Raw genomic sequence first — 21,923 nt, 5'->3', positions numbered from 1 at the left:
GGGGGGGGGGGGTCGGGGGGATGAAAGTATCGGGTATACCTTCACTACTGTAAAGCCATTTTTTAAATGCACTTGCTGTTTCTCTCTCGCACGTTCTCACTGTGATTCAGCAAATGGGCTCCTCTGAAAATCTTTAAAAAAAACTAAAACAACAATAAAACTGGAAAGTGAGTATGCACCTGGGAGAAAGATTCACACCCTCCTTTGATAAGCCATCTCTGTATTATAAACATCCTTTGGCCTTCCCCTGTTCTGGCAGTCGCGTACGTTGGCAGTCACTTGAAACAAACATCCATCCATTAGCTTATTAATAGAAGTAAGAAAGAGAAGAGAGAGAGGTTCGAACCGGCTAGTTGCTACGCAGCTCTTTCCCCCCACAAATCACTCTTGTCCAGAAATGTCCCGGGGTTTAGCTGGGGAACGGGGGAGGAATAATACCAGATTTTGTGACACATTTGAAAAAAAATGACAGCAAAAAAACAACATTTAAAGGACCGACCACATTCATTGTTCTTTAACTGTTTCAGGAGTGGACTTAGAATCTTTTGTTGTAAAACGTAGAGGCCACACGAAAAATAACAAAAACTGTCACTTTCTTGCCACGGTTTCCTAACGTCATCTCATGGTGGAAGGCACTAGAACCTGATCTCAAAGATAGAAAATTACACCCTAAACGACCTAGCCAGCTACCCTTGTGTGGTTGGAAAAGTGTTGACTGTTTCCCCCAAATTGCAATGGTCGTAACTTGTAATTGTTTGAAGTTTTCGAAAACGCAATGACAAAGATTTCCCCAGAGCGGCATGCATACATCGGGCTAGTGTCTCTCAAGGCTAGCCTCTTTTAACCGCTCTGCATTCATATTAGCACAGGACTGGCGTACGTGCTTTGTCATCCTCATCCTCTCAATGATTCAATCTTTTTTTTTCTACACAATGCTGAAACAATGCTTTTTCTCTTTCAAGCACCAAAACATTGTCGTTGTTGGTTTCTAAAGGCAAAAAAAATAAAACAAAAAATAAAACATTCAATAACTATATTTAAATGTAATGTTATACACCACGATTACACTGTAATAGCAGTACACCACTCATGGCTCAAAAGTGGGCGGTCGTTACTTCACTGAAGGCAAAGGTAACAGCACAAACGATACCGTACAAAACTGTGCTTCACCCAATAGGAGCAGAGGATCCACTGGCCTTCCTGGTGAACACAAGCCTGAATGTGCACTCGAGTTAGCTTAAGCGAGGCATAGTTATTTAGTTTAACAGATTGAGTGTTCGTTCAGGGCTCAAGGGCAGAACATTTTCCATGATCTTTGTCTTGTGTGCGAGTCAGGCCACTTTAAGCTACTGAAAAGAGAAAATGTAAAAGTCAATCTTTTATTTTCCCCAGTAGAGTCAGGACTCTCTGTCAAAGTCTGTGTTGCCCTGCATGGCAGTGTCTGTTCAACTAGGCACAGTTGGCATTTCAGGCTAGCTACATTGTCAACGAGCCACTTATATAGGTTCATCTGAAGTTACCTGTCCACCATTGTGCTGTCAAACGCTCTCTCTCTCTCTTTCTCACACTCTGTCTGTCCCCGCGACATACTTGTCAAAGGCCAGTAAATAATTCCCAGCTCAGTAACCACTTCAAGCACTAGTTATAGCTTTTGTGACTTACAAAGGAAAAAATATAGAGAGAAAGGACATTCTTTGTTATAGGCTCGTTGCATCGTACATCTATACAAGATCATACATAAAGAAACATACTCACGGAAACACCAACACTCACTCAACACACAGTTTTCTGAAGTTACACATACATCTTAGCAGGTTCCCCTATTCATAAGTGCTGTGACAAACAAAATACCCCGACCGAATCGACTGTTACAGCCGATCCATACCTCATCATAGATATTCATTTTCTTATTTTCTTTTGGAAAAGAACGAAGCCACTTAAACCAAATAACGTCACCAATCAACCAATTAGATTCAAGATGCCTTAATTGCAGTTTTTTCCCCCTCCACAATAGTTTTGCATTAATTTCATATCATACAAAAATTTGAATTGTAATCCCAGCATCTACAAAAATATATCATTGATGTGTATATATTCTGATATATATGTAGCTGGGGAGGGGGAGCGGCAGCACATAGATGAGCCCCCCACTTTGAGCAGAAGTCTAGGGGGTCTGTTCTTGCAGGGTGTGTGGGGGGGTTGGGGTGGTAGTGGGGATACCCTTGTTCGAAGATGAGTGCTTGGACATCAAAAAGAGCCTACAAAAGTAAAGAAAGAAATAAAGAAAAATATAAGTGTCCCCATTCATTCGTTTGGATTCTTTTTCCTTTTATTTCTTCCTTTCGACAAACCCCCCCCCCCAAAAAAGAAATCTCAAAGCGACAGGAGGGTGGAGTCAACCGGTGTGATGAAGACGATGGTGATGGAGGAGGAGGAGCAAGAGAGGAAGGTGTGGGTTCAAGGTCAGGTGGTGCACAGGTAAGGGTGGAGGGGAGGGGGGATCAGGTGGGGGGGATTGTGGGTAATAGAGTTCTTCCCCCGTTGTTGATATTGTTCTTTATTCTCATTCACTCATTGTTGTTGTTGTTACTGCTGCTTTCCAGATCCTTACACTGGATGTCCCCACCACTGTAGTCTGTGCCGGGCAGCTGCACGCCGTACTTGTCCACGCACCAGCAGATCCCCCGTTTACGGCCGCGAGACGGCTTGCACTGCAGAGAACAACAACACGGTAGAGTTTTAAAATGATGCTGGATCGGATTAGGATACGTATCTTATTCCGAATTCAGTAAAATATCATGGGAGCAAGTGTATATCTTGATGTGGTGTTTTTAGTCTAATAATAAATATTACAAAGTCAGAATATCTATCTTTCAAAACATCACAATTCCCCACCTTACCATAAGCATGCACATATATTATTTAGCATACATATATTATATATGATGGCATTTTACCAATAAAGTTTTTATTTCTAATTCTCTTTATAAGTGGCAAAAACTGTCTACCTGTTTGCGCTTGAAGAATCCTTTTCTGTCACAGTTTGGGAGGTACAGAGACAGAGCCATCACGCGAGAAGTGTCCTTCATTCCTTGAATGATGCCATCTAACTTTCTCCTGCAGGGACCCTTTAAAGAAAAGTACAAACCAATGAGGATCAAGAAGAACAGTCAATGTTTCGCTCAATTTTAAAGCTTTAGAACAACCACTCTAAAATAACCCAATAACAACTATCACTGGACCATTGCTGTTATGTTGACATCCATGGCTGATGCGTTGGGATGTTGCTTTAACTTTGATCATAATAAGTGCCTCACTTTGTTGTCAAAGTATTTGCGACTGAAACCACAGCCATTAAACTTGTTCTAGACTGTTTAGGGTTAAACAAAACCATCACAATAACTTTCGGCAAATTGCATTGTTAAGCAACACCAATCATGCATTGTAGGTTCGACCGATTTAGAAAATGAGAAAACAAGGGTGGATTGACAAGAGAATTGTCACACAAGCAGCAGTATTATGGCTCTGCAGTTGTAAGGAATACGTACAAACTCGGGCTCATGCTTGTCGATGGGGAGCGGGGAGTAGTCCATGGGGGGGCCCAGTGACCGCTGCTTGCCCTGCTTCCTCTTCTGCTCCTTGCGCACGGCGTGGGCCTTCTTCAGGATTTCCTTGGCCATGATGGGCACCTTGGCCGGTTGCAGGTCCTCCGCCATATCGGGCGACATTGCGTCGTCATACTCCCGTGACTCACGATCTGTACGTCAACAAAGATATAAAAAATAACCGCATTGTTGTAATGTTTTTCAAACTTGGTTCATAGGTTCCAGCCAGGCAGACGCTGTATGATGGAAGTGATCACTCACACTGCAACATTTTGATTGGCTGGCCGAAACAATTCGATCTCTAAGCTCTCACACTGTATGGTTTGATTGACGTGCCACGATGTGGGTTATCACACAGCATGAAACAAATTATCATAATCAGGCAGGATATTGTATTGGTTTGATTTTTGACTCCTCGCCAAATGGTTCTGGGTTGACCTCCAATGTCTGCAGTCTACCTCGTGGAATCCCTGAGAAAGATGCAAAACCCCTAGTGTCCTCTTAGTAAGCTTTGAATACAAGTGTCTAGTGTTAGTCTATAGTCTTTAAGTCGATAATATTTCACCCAGCAAAGCGCATATAAATAGTGAGTCAAGTAGATTCCCATTCCTCTGGATGTATTCTCACTCCTTCCTCGTCGCACGGCATGTTTACCGTTCTATAGCTTGTTGTTTAAATGCTTCAGAAATGCATGACCAGATGCAGTTCCCAGGCTTTCTGGCCGCCAAATGTTGCTTTCCCATTTGTTTATGAAGGAGGGGGGTGAAACCAAAGATAAGCAGCTGATGAACTTCAACACTAAATGCAGACTTCCTTACATCCAAGTATCTCCTTATGGAATTCGTACAAACCACATAAATACAGCTTCGGTCATCTGCTACGTCAACCTACTAGAGTGCTAAGTCTTCACCTGGTTTTGATCTCCTTGGTTTCTCTACCACTTCACTTTAATTGAAAGTTAAACAGTCAGCTTTTTTTTGGTCATAGCTTGGTTAGCTAGTTCAGATTGTGGCTGGAATACAAAGTGAGTTGGCAAAAGCAGGCGCCAGGCTGCACATCTGTGTGCTTGTCGTGAGACCATTTCTGAAATACCATCAGATATGTCCCGACTGCCAAAGGCTTGCCTGGAAACTCAGTTGCTGTTTGTAGCACAGCGGCCCAAGTACATGAAGCATTGAGGCATCTGACGAAGTGAATCAACGTCCCACTAGCGTCGCAAGCTAACAAAATAACTCGGCAATGAATTCGAGCACATTTTCGGTTGCAGAAAGTCACGACACTTACTGGAAATGTATCTTAAGTTTACAGTGTTGATTTTTTTAATTGTATTTGTTTCACCAAATGCCTTTTTTTCAACGTGTAGCAACCTAGCTTCCCCCAGGTGGCACTTGGGTCCCAGGGATAACAAGCGTTGTACCAGTAGGATATTAGAGGGTTGGTTGAGGTCCCTTATCCCTAAGCTAGCCCCTTACCCTCCTCCTTCTATCTTTGGCGGGCTCAGCCTCTTAAGCCTACACCTCCTCCCCCCAGCCCCCATGCCCACCCCCCAAAGCCAAAGCCAGAGGTTCCTTGAGGCCACCGAAAGAAGCGCCCCGCCCCCCACTATGCTGGCTCCGCCCCTGCCCATCGGCTTAATAGTAGCATAACTTCAGGGGTGTTGCCGGGCCCTTTGCCAGGGCTTTAACCGGCAGCAGCGGCAGTGTGTGCCAGCGGATGACCCTGGTTATATTTATCTGACAAGGAAATCTGCAGAGATGCGCCTGGGCTGGGGGTTGGGGGGCTGGGACAGAGACAGGCCTGCCGTCAATGTGGACAGAAACTTTTGTCTAGGATGGGCGGCATTATATAACCGATTAACATAAAGCAAATAAACTCTGTCGTATAAGAGGAATCAGGGACTGGGGTAACTATGTTTTTATTATTTGAATTATTTGAAGCAGACAGATTTGCCCTCCTCTCTCTCTTTGGTAAAAGACAAGACAACGGAGGGAAATAAAGCAATGGAGGATTGAACAAGGACATAGCTACTCCCAAGGAATTAAAATAGCCTGACACAGCATGGGTGTCTAGGGCATATGGGAGAGTGGGGGAGGTGGGTGTAGGGTGGTGGTGGGTAGTGGTGGGTGGTGGTAGGGGTGGGAGGTGATTACCAGAATCGGGTCTTTGGCTTCTGAGCTGCAGTACTGCCTCTTTGAAACTAATCTCGGGACTCATGACTTGGCAGCGCCATGGTTTGTGTTTGGATATGTCCGCGTGTCTGCCTGCTCAGACTGCAAGGCCATAAACTGTTATAAATAAATACGCCACTCAAGCACTCATCCATACATGATGCTTGTTGCCATGGTGAAGAAAAACTGTCTATTAATTTTTCTCTTAGCCATCTTATTCATTCCGCAGGTTCAATAGATCAGCTCTAGAAGGTATTTAACACAAACTGAAAATATCAATGAATGCATGTCTCTCTTGCAGTTTGGCGTGAAGAATATTAATATGTAACGTAATATGAGTAATGTTATGTTACGTTTTTAGGGGGCACGTTACCTGAGGACTACTATTGAAAGAGACCCCACTCTGCCCTTGTTGCCCAGTGTAGAGTGTATCCATTGTAAAGGACAACAGTCTCTCTCTCTCTCTCTCTCTCTCTCTCTCTCTCTCTCTCTCTCTCTCTCTCTCTCTCTCTCTCTCTCTCTCTCTCTCTCTCTCTCTCTCTCTCTCTCTCTCTCTCTCTCTCTCTCTCTCCTACTCTCTCGCTCACTCTCTCGCGCTCTCTCTCTCTCTCTCATTCTCACTAAATCAGTTGAATTCATCTTTTCTGAAGCGGGCCCTGCAGCCACAAAGAAAGAAAAAAAATCACAATTTTTCCATGCTCTGGGTCCCCAGCTTGTAAAGCAAGCTTAGAGGGTCTGTGTTTAACTACTGAAACACAGCCAAGACTCTGGACACCGGCCAACACTGCCTGGTCACGTGCAACTTCTCCATTCAGCTGAGCCCAACGCTCTCTCTCTATCTCTGTGTCTCTCTCTCCGAGTCTCTCACCCTCTCTCTCTCTCTCCCTCTCTATGACTCCCACTCTGTCTCACCCTCTATCTCACTGTCTCTTGCTCTCTCTCTTGTACTCTCTCTCTTTGCCTCCCCCTCTGTCTCACTCTCTCTCCTCTCTCTTGCTCTGTCTTTCACCTGCTGCCTCACCCTTTCTCTCTCTTTCGGTCTCTCTCTCTTCCTCAACTAATGAAGATTTCATTAGAACAAGAGGAGTGGAGGAGCCAAAAGAGGTGCACCTGATACTCTGTTTAAAAATTTACATCTGTGCTCAATTATTGCTTCATCAATATTACCCAGGATCGTCACGGAGGTGAATGCAAAGCCCAGAGAATAAAAAAAGTTATAAACCGCCTTCAAGAGGATTCTCTCAAGAGTATGAGCTCCGATTAAACATTTGAGAGAAGCGCTTTTCCTTAGCTAAAAATAACCTTGCCATCGTATTCCCAAAAGTAAAGGTACTGACCAACTTTATCTGTCATTTGTGCCTTCTTTTCTTTCAATGCATCATTAACGTGATCTTTGGTCAAATTAAAAAATAAATGCCTGGTCGTCTCAATGAAAAGACAAATGCCATTTCGAGGTCAACAGAAGTAAAAACGTTTAGCACCACTAGGATTTAGTCATTTAAAGGTCCAAATGTCAAATCCTCACTTCTTCGGTTAGTATGTTTGACAATATGCATGAATCAGTGCACCTTTAACCAATGTAACCATGGCAGATCATTGTTGATGACAGCAACATGTTTAAGCATTGATGGACGTTATTCCCAATACTTCTAGTAAGGTTCGAATTTCTGGCGACGTGTAACAGTGCAGACCGCGTTAAAGATTGATTTCGAAAGGCTTTTCTCAACATTTGTACACAGGGACCGAGCAGCAGTAGCATCCAGCGCCAAAAGGCTGAATCTGTCGTGGGAGATCTGGCCCTTTACTGCGGGAAATTCTACCCACTTCTGCCAATGGCCCGATAACCCCTGGCTTTCTGGAGCAGAAACACTGCAGCTGACAAGCCAGCAGATGAGTTATGCAAAATGCTACTACAGTATAGATTTTTTAGAATACTTAATTTTTGGTCCAAATTTGTTAAACGATTGACCATCAAAATCAAATATATTAATACCGCAACACCATACCTAACTACTGACAAGACGTAACAATGATTTTCGTTTGTTTCAGCACAACAGAACTAATTCCCGCAGCCTTAACCCTACATTACCCTTGTTGCACAGTGTGTTCTGTACTGTTTCCGCAGGTTAGATGCAAGTTTGTGTTCTGCCAAGCACATTTTTTCAGCATCCTGGACTTCCAGGGAACAACTTTTCCCCATGGTATTGTGCTTACATATGTTCATCGCAATCAAATGGCTTCCTGTTTCTCTGAATGTTATAAATAACCCAGAGAACAATCCAAGTATTAGAATTTATATTTTAATGGATGAAGGGGGAGAATGAAGTGTGCAAAAGGTGAATATATTTCTTTGTACAGCCTCTAGAGGTAAACTGTAGTTTAAAACTAAACCAGTTACATCAGAAAACATACAGTATCAGTGTTGTACAGATGGTCAAGTTAGGCTGCGCTCCTAATTTCGCTCTGAGGTCTCAACCCACATCTTGAGCTTGGCTCCTCAATAAGCCACATGGACAGGCGCAACCTGTTTTCGGGTCACGGCACCACAACACAATTGCTGGGTGTGACAATGTTCTGGCTCTCTCATGGCACCAGCAGCTATATTGGCTGGAAGTTAGGATTCCTGAGCTCACGTTCCGTGAGCAGAGAGCCTCCCAGAGACCTATAAAGAAAGATCCCTGGAGGGGGGGGAATGGAGGGACAAGCCAACATATACACTGTTTTCGGGTTAACACTATGTTTGGTTTTGCAGTAGCCCACTCAATCAACTTTTTTTTATTGTGGCATTTATCTTGACCTTGGAATACCTGTCCCAAGGTCAGAGGTGGGGCCAGGAGTTGTTGGCCGGGGGACTATCATAATTTAGGGGCGTGAGGCAGGGGGTCGCCATTGCATGCCAGAGTTTCATGCAGAGTTTCTGACAAAACTGCCATGCCATGAGCGAAGGCTGAAGGCCAAGTTAATACAATCCACAGATTGTAGTGGTTGTGCACTGAAAATGCACCAATCCAACTAGGGAACAGGGAAAGGGCAAGCATGTTGTAAATGAACTGGATTACATCTCAAATGTTCTGAATGGAGCACAGTGTGTATGCTAACCAGGTCAATAAAATAAATCTTAAATTTAAGGATTGTGTGCCGTGGACAATGCTAAAGTGACAATATCTAACCCTGAAGGTATGTGTGTCCTTTGTGTCTTTTTCCCCACAGGCTCTACACAGTAATCCACTGTTCTGCCTTTCTAGGTTTTCAAACCTGTTTGAGTTGTGCCAAATCTCCATGCCCTTTTAGAGAGCGCCATGTGGGCATCCATAGTTGTAAGAGGCTCTTGACAGAGAAAGACTACTGTGTAAGCTGATGCACCTCACAGCTGTTCATGTTAGCAAGCCAGGTGTCTGTGAGCGGCATGCCGCACCAAGACTGCTGTAAAACTTTATAGGATGAAATCAGACAAGCGTGTCAGAGAAATCTTTCCCTCTACCATTGAAAGACTGGCACCTCGGAAGCAGATGTAAAGAAAAGAAAATCCCAAGCTTGATTCCTTCCATGTATCAAGTCAAACAGGTTTTCTCCGGCCGTTCTTAGGTAACACGGGCCTGGGAAGGCGGTGGATTGACTCTTGGAAGTCCTTGCATGGTATCTCGATACGACAGATCTTGCATATCGTCATGGCAACTGAAATGGATCTCTGGTGGTTCGCGCTTGGCTCTGGTCTCTAGGCTTTCTCTCACACACAGAGCTACAATGTGCTAGCGATGGAATTGAAATGAAAATATCTTTGTTGTGTGCAAGTTCATTGTGAAAGTGTCAAGCGATACAAGCAGCTGTGGCCCAGGGTGTGTCCTGCAGTCATATTTTGTGCATTCAACGCATTGACCAGAGAATGATGGATGCTCTTCATTTTAAGTAGGAAGATAGAAAGAGCCATTCGATTATTTGCAATAAAAGCAAAGGGTTTACACAGCTGAAGCTCAAATTTCACCATTGTATGTGATTCATTGCCATCCTTCGCTCTGATGAACAAAAAACCAAACAATAATTTACTTTTCACCTGAACTGAATGAACTCAAACATTTCCAAGTGTTTGCCAGCAGAACAAATTGCCTTACATGAATAAGAAAATAGAGAAACCCTAACAGCAACACTACCGCTGCAAAGCCAATGCAGGGTTTCAACAGGTTTGACAAAGAAGGCTGCCAGGTTTCCTGCCGCATGTGAAATGAAAGGGCCTGGCGTGCCTGCCAGCGTACGATTAAAGTTCCCTGGATTTAGGAGCCCTTTCCTAATCATCTTTTTGTTTCTTGGCAAATAGCAATCTGTTCAAACATACGGTTCTTTCACGGAGCAGGGCCCAGAGGGGCGCCTGTTGCCTTGAAGTCATATCTCTTGGCAAAGACTTCCCATCTACCCACCAATCACTCACAAGGTCCAGAACTCTCCCCGCACCCTCCACCTCCACCCAAACCCTAACTTACTCTCAACAAGATAAATCAACAGAACCAAGGACAACAGAAACACAGGGAGACAATTGTCTCAACAATGTAGCTACCGTTTACCAACTAGAGGTTCGATCCATCCGCCGTTCAATAACAATAGCAGCTATGATGCTACTACAACTAACACAAAACAATAACAAAGCTAGCTTGGTCAGACGACTTGGGAGTGATAGCGGTCGGTAGCTACCTCCCTCCCTCCCTCCCTCCCTCCCTCAGCACCGGCTGAGCGAGGGAAACGGCACAGACGGGCTGCAACCCCACACCACAGGAACCCAGCATGGCTTCAACTCACCCCGCCCCCTCCCCAGCCTCCCACAACTCCTCCTCCACAACTGCCTCCCACCCCCCCCCACCCCCCCACCCCCCTCAGAGGGAGCTGCGCGGCCGACAGCTATGTTCATGGAACAGCAGAGAGCAGCGCCGTAGGCATTCTGCTGAATCACTGTGTTGCGACTGAGCGCCCGTGCAATAAATGCACCGCCCGGGGCCAGGAAAAGTGTCTGATTGCCACTGTGGACAGACGGAGGAGACGGCACTCATGCATGCACACCAACACACACACACAAACACACACACACACACACACACACACACACACACACACACACACACACACACACACACACACACACACACACACACACACACACACACACACACACACACACACACACACACACACACACGAATGCAGTGCACACATGCATTTACACACATAGACTCAAGTATACACTCTGATACATACATGTACACACATGCACACACACACACACACACTTGGATCCATGTCTGAAGCGTGATCACTTTTAACCACTCTAAGCGACACAGGCCCAGACACAAACAGTTCTGGGCCTGTGTAAATACACACACCCCACAGGTCACGCTGAAAAATACACGCGCGTACACACAGACATGGACACACTTTTTTTCTTCAGCGCAACGATCCTAAGAACAAAGCTTGGCTTAAGGAGTACTTTGTATGTAAACGGCACGAATAGATTCAGCATCAGCACCTTGTGTCCAATGTTGTTTCAATTAATCCCATGGCGTCTGAAGGAGATGCGCTCTGCATACTAGGTGCGAGGAGCCCTCAGAGGCCGTCAACAGCCGAAAGGAGCCCGGCGGTATTTCATAGTATGTGGCATGAAGCCGAAACCTTTGGTGCTGCCCCCTACTTTTCCAGTTGACAAGTTAACAAATAACTCTGGAAGGACAGACATGCGGCTGAAAGTCAGGGTGCGCTCTCTCTCTCTCTCTCTCTCTCTCTCTCTCTCTCTCTCTCTCTCTCTCTCTCTCTCTCTCTCTCTCTCTCTCTCTCTCTCTCTCTCTCTCTCTCTCTCTTTCTCCCTCTCCCTCTCTCTCTCTCCCTCTCCCTCTCTGTAAATATCTCATATCTAAAATCTAGGCTGCTCAACCAACCCGCGGTAAAGGATCACATAGTCAAAAAGCAAACGCTCCAAGCGCATGTAATACGCTCTCTTTCGTGGGGTTGAAATGGAAAATAGCGAAGAAGGCTAAGATTGGCTAACGGGCCACAGTGCATCAGTAGGGTAGCGATATATTGTTAAGGCTTAGTGGTCGAGACTTTTCTATCTGCGCTCTGGGGACGGGGAGAACTGGAGCGATGCTGCAATTCGGGTATTTACGCACGAACGATCAAGCATCTCCAACTCCAACTCAACCAACACATTTCAAATCCGGCCAACTTATTCGCAAGTGTCTACCTCAAAGAGTGTTTTGTAAAAGTGTAAGAAGTGTCTGTTGCAAGCCTTAAGGTGCAATCTCTTTCTTCGGTGTTCGGTCACGGGGAGGCGCACGGTTTAATCGCGCCCGGGACGCGCTAATCAGACGGCACCTCTCGCCATCTGTCACACGCGACATGGTGTAAGCGCCCGATATTCCTCCATATCCCCTGCCAATGCAGCCTCCCCGCCCTCTGACCCGTTATCTCCACCGTGTCGTCCTGTGTGCGTGCGGCGGGGCGGCAGAAGAGCAGACGGCCGCGGCGGAGGCATCTTACCTATGGGAGGATGAGACGGTTTGTATCCTTTTTCGTTGGTGCACACGCCTCTGCCGTGGAGGAGGGCGTGTAGGGGCTTCTCCTCTCCGCTCCGCGGCAGACAGCGCAAGCCCTGGGTGCAGGTCCCGGTGTAAACCCCGCACGCCTGCCCCTCCGACAGGGCGCACGTGAGGCAGCAGCCACAGCCGGGCTCCTTGACCAGCTGGCACCCCAACGGCACCGGGGGGCACATGGACATCGCCTTGTCGTCGCAGGGCTCGCACGGCACGTAGGAGCCTAAGCAGCCGGACAGCCCCAGGACGAATGTCACCAAAAGGCAAAAACTCAAAAACATGTTTGCGGTGTGGTTGGAGAAAAATGTGCAAATTTGTCGCAAATACAAAAAGAAAAAATACTATATATAAATATATATATAGAGGCTTTATTCTAACGAACACACAAACGCGGTCCGATTCTGATAATCCAATTATTTTTTAAGCTAAAGCCCGAGAGTCTTCATCCAAACGAGTGCGCTCTTGTCTGCTGAGAGGGGTGAACACTGACAGGCTGCAGTGCAGCATGCAACAACATCTATCACACACAGAACCAGTTCAAGCGGCGCGCTTTTCTCTGCCCAAGATCTGCCTTCTCCTGCAGCGGTATACACGCGAGTCTCTCACAGTAACACATACACGCCAAAAAATAAACACTCAACTTCTGCCCGAGCACCTTTTCTTTCCCCAAACGGATTCCGATACTCTCTCCACCCGAGAACTTTCCTGAGCTGCACTGATCCACTCGAGCACTGCCTTGCCTTTTTAAAAACAGCCGAGCCCGAGCCCCTAACTATGAATACGCGCAACAGAGGGGAAGGGAGGCGCACTTGTTCCACGCCTCGGCAGGGGGCCAGCCCTTTTCTTCAGCAGCCACATCGATCTCCACTCCGTGCAGCAAGCAGCACAGAGATCGATCCTTCACGCCGTCGGCTCGGACGCCAATGTGTGCATGAGGGCAACAAACCAGATACATGCAGATTAAACGTGCCGCTTCCAAAAAGTTGCTGCAGGCTTTTTTTGCTGTGGACAATCATATTGTTTTAGAAGCTCTCTCCGCTGCGTCCCTGGGTAAAGCCCATCCCGTTGTTTCGTAGACCCCCACACACACGCTGAAGGAATTCAAAACGGTCATCTTGTTTAGGAGAGAAGTGCATCAGGATATCGATCGGGCGTTACACAACATATCATCGCTGTTGGATGATTGTTAACACACGTCGGTTTATCACTCTTCGGCTTCTTCGTCCTAAATCTTGGAGACTCTGAATTGGTTATGCGCCATTAAATCACGTCCCTCCAAATAAATGCACACACGCCGGTCTTACTGCAATGCGTGGAAGGGGATTAAGAAAGGATGCGTTTTGAATTTTTTGTCCTGTTTGACTTGTAGGCCTAACCATATTTTCCAATGGTTTTCACTTGGATTATTGGTCGTTGATGATGCCTGTTCAATGGAATGGGGTTTGGATTAAAGCCTGCACCTGTTGACTTTTGGACCCCATTCTATGGGGACAGAATCATATATAGGCACGCGTCCATGTGGACAGCGCTCCTCTGTGCTTGTGTGTGTCTGTGTGTGTGCGTGTGTTCGTGTGAGTGTGTGTGTGTGTGTGTGTGTGTGTGTGTGTGTGTGTGTGTGTGTGTGTGTGTGTGTGTGTGTGTGTGTGTGTGTGTGTGTGTGTGTGTGTGCGTGCGTGTGTGCGTGCGTGTGTGTGTGTGTGTGTGTGTGTGTGTGTGTGTGTGTGTGTGTGTGTGTGTGTGTGTGCTGGAGGGGGGGGGGGGGGGGGGGGGGGGGGGGGAGCGACAGGCTAGAGTGAGGGAGAATGTTGTTCAAAGCCCGGTTGTTCACGCCACGGCAATAGTCCAATAGTCCAGATCAGGGCGTAATTGTTCCATCGTGTGTTTTCTCCCCGTATGCAAGTGCCCAAATGTTTCACGACGGATGAGGTTTCTGGACACAGATGCTGTCGGCCTGTTTCATTCGTCTGCCGGCCCCAAACAAAACCGGATAGTGGCTGCAAAACGTTCAAAGAGAATCATGTTGATGTTTTTAATCCATCAAAACTTCTCTTAATTTCATAATTCACCTCACCCCTCCCACCATTGATCATACATTTTAACCTTTTCCTCTGCCCCACAAGACATCGATTCCACTGCCGTGATTTATCTCCCACAGTACCATTGTTGACCAGTAGAAGGCGCTGTTAACACTGACAAGATCCTGTTCCTGGCCCCCGACACTGAACCCTGTTCTCATGACAAACTAATTGATCATCATCAACCATAGATTGCTTCAACACGAATCAAATATTTTCATAAATACAATACTTTTTCTGCATTACAACACACACACACACACACACACACACACACACACACACACACACACACACACAACGTGTGTGTGTTTTATGTGTATATTGTATGCATACATGTGTAGGCCTATATTGTTACTATGTCTGTTTTATTTGTGTGTGTGTAACTGTGTTATGTGTGTGAGTGTGTGTGTGTGTGTGTGTGTGTGTGTGTGTGTGTGTGTGTGTGTGTGTGTGTGTGTGTGTGTGTGTGTGTGTGTGTGTGTGTGTGTGTGAGTGTGTTTGTGTGCTTGCACATATGTTAAATATGTGTGTGTGTATGTATCTACAGTATGTGCAGGTACATGTGTGTATGCATGTAGGCTACAGTATGCGTGTGTGTATGCATGCGTGTGTTTGTGTGTCTGTGTGTGTATGTGTTTGTGAAGTTCTGCTGCATCACATTTCTTTGAAGGCTGCATCGCTTTTGGCAGAAGTCCATGGAAAATTTGTTGCCAAGGTTGATATTGTCGTTTCTGTTGCAACAAACTAAATTTGATCCAACGGTGAAGCCTGTTAGTCAATACTTTTACCTGATTCCAAAGAATTGCGTTACATATGCTTATATTGAATATAAATCATATTACTAGTCATCATTGCCCTCGTCTGGCTTACACAATTCCTAATCAAATGCATTGAGGGTGGGTAGTCGTCACGTTTTGCATGTGTCTTGTAACCCAGTAGCAAACATCTATTATTTTTTCTCCTCATTATTGTAATGATGCAAACACTTATCAGGCTGTGTCTCAATTGCAAGTATGCTTTCTAAACAGGTACTACAGGAAAGGCAATTTTATGGAGGCATATGACCCATTTGTCACACTTCAGTTGAAGGCATTAAACATTCTAACCATGCCTACCCTAGATTTAAAAAAACGTCAAGGTTGGTCAGATGGTTCATTGGTCTGCGTAGGATATCCCATAAGGCCTTGCGGCACAAACACAAAAGTAATGGTAATCTTCATCTATTTAATAAACACATGTGTTTTGCAATCAAACATCCAGTTAACTCTGGTTATCTGCGGTTTTGACGGTCATTCAATTTTGTTTGGTTGAAAGTCATTTCTTTCAACTGCTTAATTCCCCATTGTAAACCATATACTTTATTTTTCTTAGGTCACTTGTCACGCAATCTTACTAGGCTGTCTCACTTAGTGAAGCGCAGAAGTGGGAACCGAAACAGGATGCATCGGTATCAGCGTACAGTCTTATCCAATGAGATTCAATTATTACATTAAGCACCGCCTTCCATTCGTGTTGTCGTCAGCCAGCACGGGAGTCCAGCCAACATATCCCGCTTTATTACGTATTTTATTTTATTCATTTATTAAGTGGTAACATTTTAATAGGATAAATGCACGCATTGGAAGTGGAGGAGCGCTCTGTGTGACTTTTTAGCTGCTCTGATACGTTAATGCCATTAGCTTAGCTTGCCGTCGTGTGAGGCTGTATGTGTTTCTCCATAAAGGATTGTTTCAATTATTGTAAGTGATTAATCCTATTTGAATGTCACTTAGGTTTCATAATATTTAATTGTTTATACTGTTTATGGCTTGAATTTTCTGTCTAACGTTTGTACTTTGTTTAACTTTTGTTTCTCGAAAGGTAGTTTGTTATAAAACATTATGACGCTTTCAAGGCCATGTGTAAACAGTGCATGTTGTGTTACCAAGTCAAGCTGGGAAATTCCATAATTTCGTGAAGATCGAACTAAAGCATAGCTCATACATTGCTCCTGTTTAGTTTAAATTTGTTTTTCTCCATATATTGATGTATATTGTAGAAAGTTGTTATAGTAAAGTTCATTAAATAACCTTAGTATGTTTTGTTGATACAGGTCAAGGTCCTCATCTTGGTTTAGGCTTTTGGTAAACTTGGCTTGAGCTTGATGAAACAGTTCAGCGGTTCCTGAGCGATGTCCCAGATCCGTGAGCTTCAGTGGACCACGGCAAATTATCCTGATGTTGCGCTACCCAATTATGTTGAAGAAACCGAAACACCATTTGTGTCTCAAAAGGTCAGTGATAGCAAACAAACATCTGTTGAGCTTAAACTAATGTTTACGTTACAATTCCTTTGTGACTTTTGTGAGAATTGTTTTTGGCTGTTAAAATGTGGTTTGATTTTTTTTTCACGTTAAAGTTCAACTCTTCTTCACATATTGGTTTTGATACCATTCCTTTCATGGTACTCTGTTTATCCTTAAGCTCCCTCAAACTATACAATTACAATTAGGGCCTTTTGCAGACGCTTTTACCCAAAGCGACTTACATCAGTTAATACACACATTGACACACCGACGGCAGAGTCAACAGCCAGCTCGTCGGGAGGCCGACCCATATAACTTACCTGTGAACTAACCAACACAAGTTGGTGACTTGCATACTGTATCAATGCTGAGGTTGAGTTCATATGCTCTAATCTTCAACATTCTCTTGGTGTATAGTCTTTTTTTTGTAGCATCTATAAAAGTAGTAAAGATTACTGAACTTCCGTGAGATGGACACAAAAACCAAACCAAGAGAGCCAAAATTACACAAACACTCATAGACACACAAACATTTCCATAATTGAAGGCGTGCAGATAGGTGTTGTTGTGTCTATCGTTGCGAGGCCGACGGCAGGGGCCCGGGTGTTTGTTTACTCTCATGAATTAGACTGAGTCATGCAGAAATAGAGTGCGACAGATAACCCGAAACAAAATTGTTAGTTAAGATGCTTTATAGCGGTGTTTCTCAACTGGGTAAGCATTGGGACTCGCATGTGTTTATTAGTCATCAAGTGACGACCAAAATTTTGTTTTTATTTACCAATATTGCAGTAATCAACTTTGCCTCATGAAGTGTAAAACATTGAACAAGAAAAAAGCTGCAACAATCTGGCCCATATAAGTCATATATGACCCACCAATTGAGATTCTGTATCCTCTTCTAAAAAGTAATATACAGTTGGGAATTACCGCTTTAAAGGTATTGTTTGTATTTTCTGTCTGCTAAGGGTTCTCAATTGCATCAATAACAAATATGTGGTTTGATTAGGTTGTGAAGTAGTCTGGGATCTGTAGTCTGTTGGGGAGTGGTCTTCACCACCGTTAATGATGAAAATCTATCTAACGTGACACATGTAGCATAAGGGTTTCTGTCACCAAGGGTAAAGGATGCGGTAGCTTGTGCTTTAAGACCATGAGTATGATGAAAAAAACAGTTGAGAGTCAATGTTGAAGCAATGTATGACCATTATTTGATAACCCTGGCTTTGAGCTTATTCAAGAAATAACAGAGCAAGACAATCGGAAACGAGTCGCTAAGCTGGAAAAGCAGTTTGTAGCAAGCAAATTCCCACTAGGTAACTCTTACAGGGCTCCTGCTCCAATTTGCCATGTAGGATATCTATCCTTGAGTATGTGTGTGTGGTGACGGTTACTTTAACCTGCGCACACTGATTGCTCAATGTGGAACACTAGCGCAGCCTCACCCAGCCCCAGAGTACATTCAGTGAACTTTGGCCAGGTGAGGCTGCCTAAACCAGCCATCAACCACGCAGTGGTTCTGCAGACCAGCTTGGATCTTGGTCTAAAACTGTATTCTGCGATATCCTGATCCATTTTCTTGTGGGAGTTAAAGTGTTGTACTTTCCACAATTGTATTCCGACAAGGTTATCCATGGTCAGAACAATCATTCAAAAAACATGAATGCTGTTATGTTATAACGTTACCGTTAGCATTAGCCTGGTGAATGGTATGAGCCACTTGTCATTGTATATTGAATAATAATTTAATATTACTTAATAGAAACATAGGTCTAGTTATTTCTATATGTTTTAATTGTACATATTATATCTTTTTCTTTAAAGCATATGATTTTCTTATGTTTTTTTTACCCACATACATTTTAAACCCAGCCCTGGCAACCAATCTCTAAATAACACTGTTTAGATGCTAAACTAAATTGGCAATAGCAATAACAAAATAGAAAAGATGACATAGTGGTACAGATTGCGATGCAGATCCACAGCTAGGTCAAACTTCCCTCGTTGACTGAGCTTTCTTGCATGATTTAATGTTGTGAGACGTATTGTTGACTAACTTTACAGAGGCATATGACATGGGCTCCAATTCATTGCTGGAATCACCAGCCCTTCATGTTGCATTACCCATTTTTCTGTAGTCTTGAACAGACATTCGGCTATGGAGAGGAAGTGTTTTTATTTATGTCAATCTCTATCTAGGGCTGTGCCAATTTATTTTTAATAATCTCCCTCAAACAAAAATATTTATGCGTCAAACTCCTCTCCTCCCCTTTCCGCCTTGTTCACATGCGGCACTTGTCGTACCAAAGCAGGAGGGGGGAGCGGAGAGCAGAGGAATTTAGGGCAGGGGGGCTGTCCTGTTGGTTGCAATCTGCAACCTCACCACTTGAAGGCACTAAATCTGACATGCCGCACCTTTAAGATAAGATACGTATTCCCTCGAATATACGATTTTTGTAAGTTAGTTTTCAAAAGTGTTGTACAAAAGCTATATATTACAAGTTTAGGTAGGCTCCGATCCCCTCCATTTTCTTATTTGCTTTATTAATAGTGGTTGCTATGGTGGTGGGCAACAGTAAATGGGAGATTTCAAGATTGTCCCGTTTGAGTAGCTCTGTGATGGAAACAGCAGAAATTGAGATAAAGTGGTCATTAAATATGAAATACTACACAGTTGGCTCAATCACTCTCTTTTGAGTTTCCCGAAGTTTCCAAATATCTTTCCAAAACACTTCCTTTTCAAAGTATAAAAGAAAAATAAGAGATAGGAAGGGGAGAAGGATCACAAGAAAGGAGTAGAAAAGAGGCTAATAAAGTGAAAGGATAAACCAAGTGAGAAAGGGACTTGCATCAGGGTGTATACGTACGTATGTGCGTGGGAGCACTGTGGGAAGGTTAATCTGAGTGAAACTGATTCATAGCCAAACCCTAAGCATCAAGCAGCTAGCCATGGTGATGTACAGTATTTATAGTTACCCCTCCCGACGGTTTTCCCTTGTTTAACGTTCAAGAAAGTCTCATCTTAATCCATTCAAATATACTGTACAAATCCCCTTTATTTCCTACCTCCTACGTAGTTTCTGACACTCCATTCAACGCTTGCATACCAAAGGCCAACCTGAATGTTTGACAGTGTCTTGGAGCAACAGGTTCCTACAACAACCAAGCTGACAAATATTTGAACTTTCAAATTGAGTGCTGTTCTAGTTTTGCTCAAACAGTCTCAAACAATCAAGTCAGCCATTTCGTCTGTGCTCTTAATGAAAACACTCAACACAATCAGATTCTGTTGCTGGGAATGGGTCAACTCACCATTAAGTCTAAGGGTCAGAACTTTTTCATGATGAATGAATTCATAATGCTTGCTGCTCACATGAGAGTAAGGTTCAAACATGTTCATAGGCCAAAAATAGCTTTGCCAGATGCCATATTTAGACCTTGATTTATATTTAGCATTCACTCGGCTAAAATAACATATTACATATAAGGAATAAAATAATGAAGTTTGATTATTCACTTTCTATATAGTTTGGGACTGATTAAGTTTCCCTTGTGCATTTGATCTGTGCTCACCTAGGGAGGCTAGTGGAATAGATGGCTTTTATATTGCAGGGTGCTAAAAATAAAATTTTACAGAAGAGAACACCTACCAAATTATATCATAGACAGTTTGCCCTTTTTACATTAAATATCAAACAAGGCCCTCCCAACGCACAGCTCTGTATTGGTTGTGAGATTGTACAGTAGAGGAACTTGGTACAGTATAAAGCCAAAGTCAGGGCTTTGATACTCGAATATCACGGGTACCAGGCCAACCTTTTGGATATGAACACCACGTTGGCTGAAACAAGACGGATTCTCTCAGGCTGGCTGGAAAGGGCTGTATAGGTTACCAGATCCCTGTACCCGACTAGCAAGGATATCACATGCCTTAGCTAAGTTTGCCAGGGCCTGTGTGTGTGTGTGTGTGTGTGTGTGTGTGTGTGTGTGTGTGTGTGTGTGTGTGTGTGTGTGTGTGTGTGTGTGTGTGTGTGTGTGTGTGTGTGTGTGTGTGTGTGTGTGTGTGTGTGTGTGTGTGTGTACTCATGTGTGCCACAGTGCAACAGAAAGGAATAGAAGAAGGGTGGAGGAGTGACCGAAAGTGAGCTGGAAAAGATTGATTGATTATTTTATTTAATTTGGTGAGGAAGTTAATGACCTGGGATCTGTCCACTAAAATGAGGTGCTGGAGAGCAATACAGAAATAGGTGTGGGTGACAGTCTTTTGGAACCACATTGCAGAAACAATGTTGTGTTTTGTGGCCTTCTTGCGTCGTTAGATTTTTCCTTCGATTTTAGGGTTTACATTTTGTTGCCATCTGTTGGTCATTTTAGAGACAAGCTTCGATTCATTCATTCATTTCACACTCATTCTTAAGCAACTGACAAAGCAGCACCACGACCACCTACATTACTGCTATCAGAACCATCAGCTCCTAGACCAACCACACTGTCATTAACACTACCTCAGCCACCATGACCAACACCAACACCATTTCATCCACCCCCTTACTTCCATGACTAAAGCCAGACAACATCACTATCACCATCAACCTCATTATCACCATCACACCACCAACTACCTCTCCACATCTTTACCACCACCATCACCAGCGCCAGCATGGTCTCCACTACCCTCACCCAAAACACCACTACTATTACCCCATCTCCACCACCACAACCTCTCTCACCATCTCCACCAACTTTCAGACAACCAAGTTGTCTGTAACGTTTGCAATGACATATGACGTCATTCCACCCCCCAAGTCATCACATTCTTCAATCAAAGCTTATCTGACACCTATCTGACCACCCACACTATGACATGAACATATACTGAGGAACTCGTACAACGACTACATTGTTGTAAAGCACAATGGTGAGTTTGCTGCCCGCTGAAGAGAAGTTCTAGCAGAAAGCTGTGGCCAGCTGTCGCTATGAGCCACATTATGTTGGGAATGTTAAGGTGGATTCCCCGTTTGGCTGTGGCTCAAAAAAGCAAAGCACCAAAAAAAGAAACATTTGGCTTAAGTGAAAATCGCAAATTACACCCCAAATGTCGGTCTGAAGGTATTTAGCTAACTGCAAACATTAAAGTTTGCCTCTGGATGTGAGTTGTCCAGTTTTTTTGATTAAAGAGTGGGTTTGAATTTTGATTTGGTCAAGGCTTCGGTCGTGTC

At 44.1% G+C, this 21,923-nt stretch overlaps 1 protein-coding gene and 1 long non-coding RNA gene across 3 annotated transcripts in view; one reads left to right on the top strand and one right to left on the bottom strand.

Moving 5' to 3' along the window:
• LOC130373270 (insulin-like growth factor-binding protein 5) lies at nucleotides 1–13,106 on the bottom strand. Of its 2 annotated transcripts, XM_056579646.1 has the most exons (5): nucleotides 12,290–13,106; nucleotides 3,549–3,757; nucleotides 3,009–3,128; nucleotides 2,612–2,711; nucleotides 1–2,258 (listed from the first exon to the last, which is right to left on the bottom strand). In XM_056579646.1, the coding sequence occupies exons 1-5, from the start codon at nucleotides 12,621–12,623 to the stop codon at nucleotides 2,248–2,250; spliced, it is 774 nt and encodes a 257-aa protein (XP_056435621.1). In that variant the 5' UTR covers nucleotides 12,624–13,106; the 3' UTR covers nucleotides 1–2,247. The 2 variants fall into 2 exon arrangements, with proteins under 2 accessions (XP_056435621.1, XP_056435620.1); XM_056579645.1 differs by having other exon boundaries at nucleotides 1–2,711.
• Nucleotides 13,107–15,878: 2,772 nt separating this feature from the next.
• The window catches only part of LOC130373271 (uncharacterized), a 43,327-nt gene continuing 37,282 nt past the window's right edge, over nucleotides 15,879–21,923 (top strand). The window contains exons 1-2 of the long non-coding RNA XR_008893503.1: nucleotides 15,879–16,159; nucleotides 16,513–16,692. This is a non-coding gene — a long non-coding RNA (uncharacterized LOC130373271). The remainder of the gene's footprint in view (nucleotides 16,160–16,512; nucleotides 16,693–21,923) is intronic.

Source organism: Gadus chalcogrammus, chromosome 20, assembly GCF_026213295.1.
Source record: "Gadus chalcogrammus isolate NIFS_2021 chromosome 20, NIFS_Gcha_1.0, whole genome shotgun sequence".
Taxonomy (NCBI): Eukaryota; Metazoa; Chordata; class Actinopteri; order Gadiformes; family Gadidae; genus Gadus; species Gadus chalcogrammus.
The sequence above is the reverse complement of the archived record's forward strand: the minus strand, read 5'-3'. Positions and strand labels throughout refer to the sequence as shown.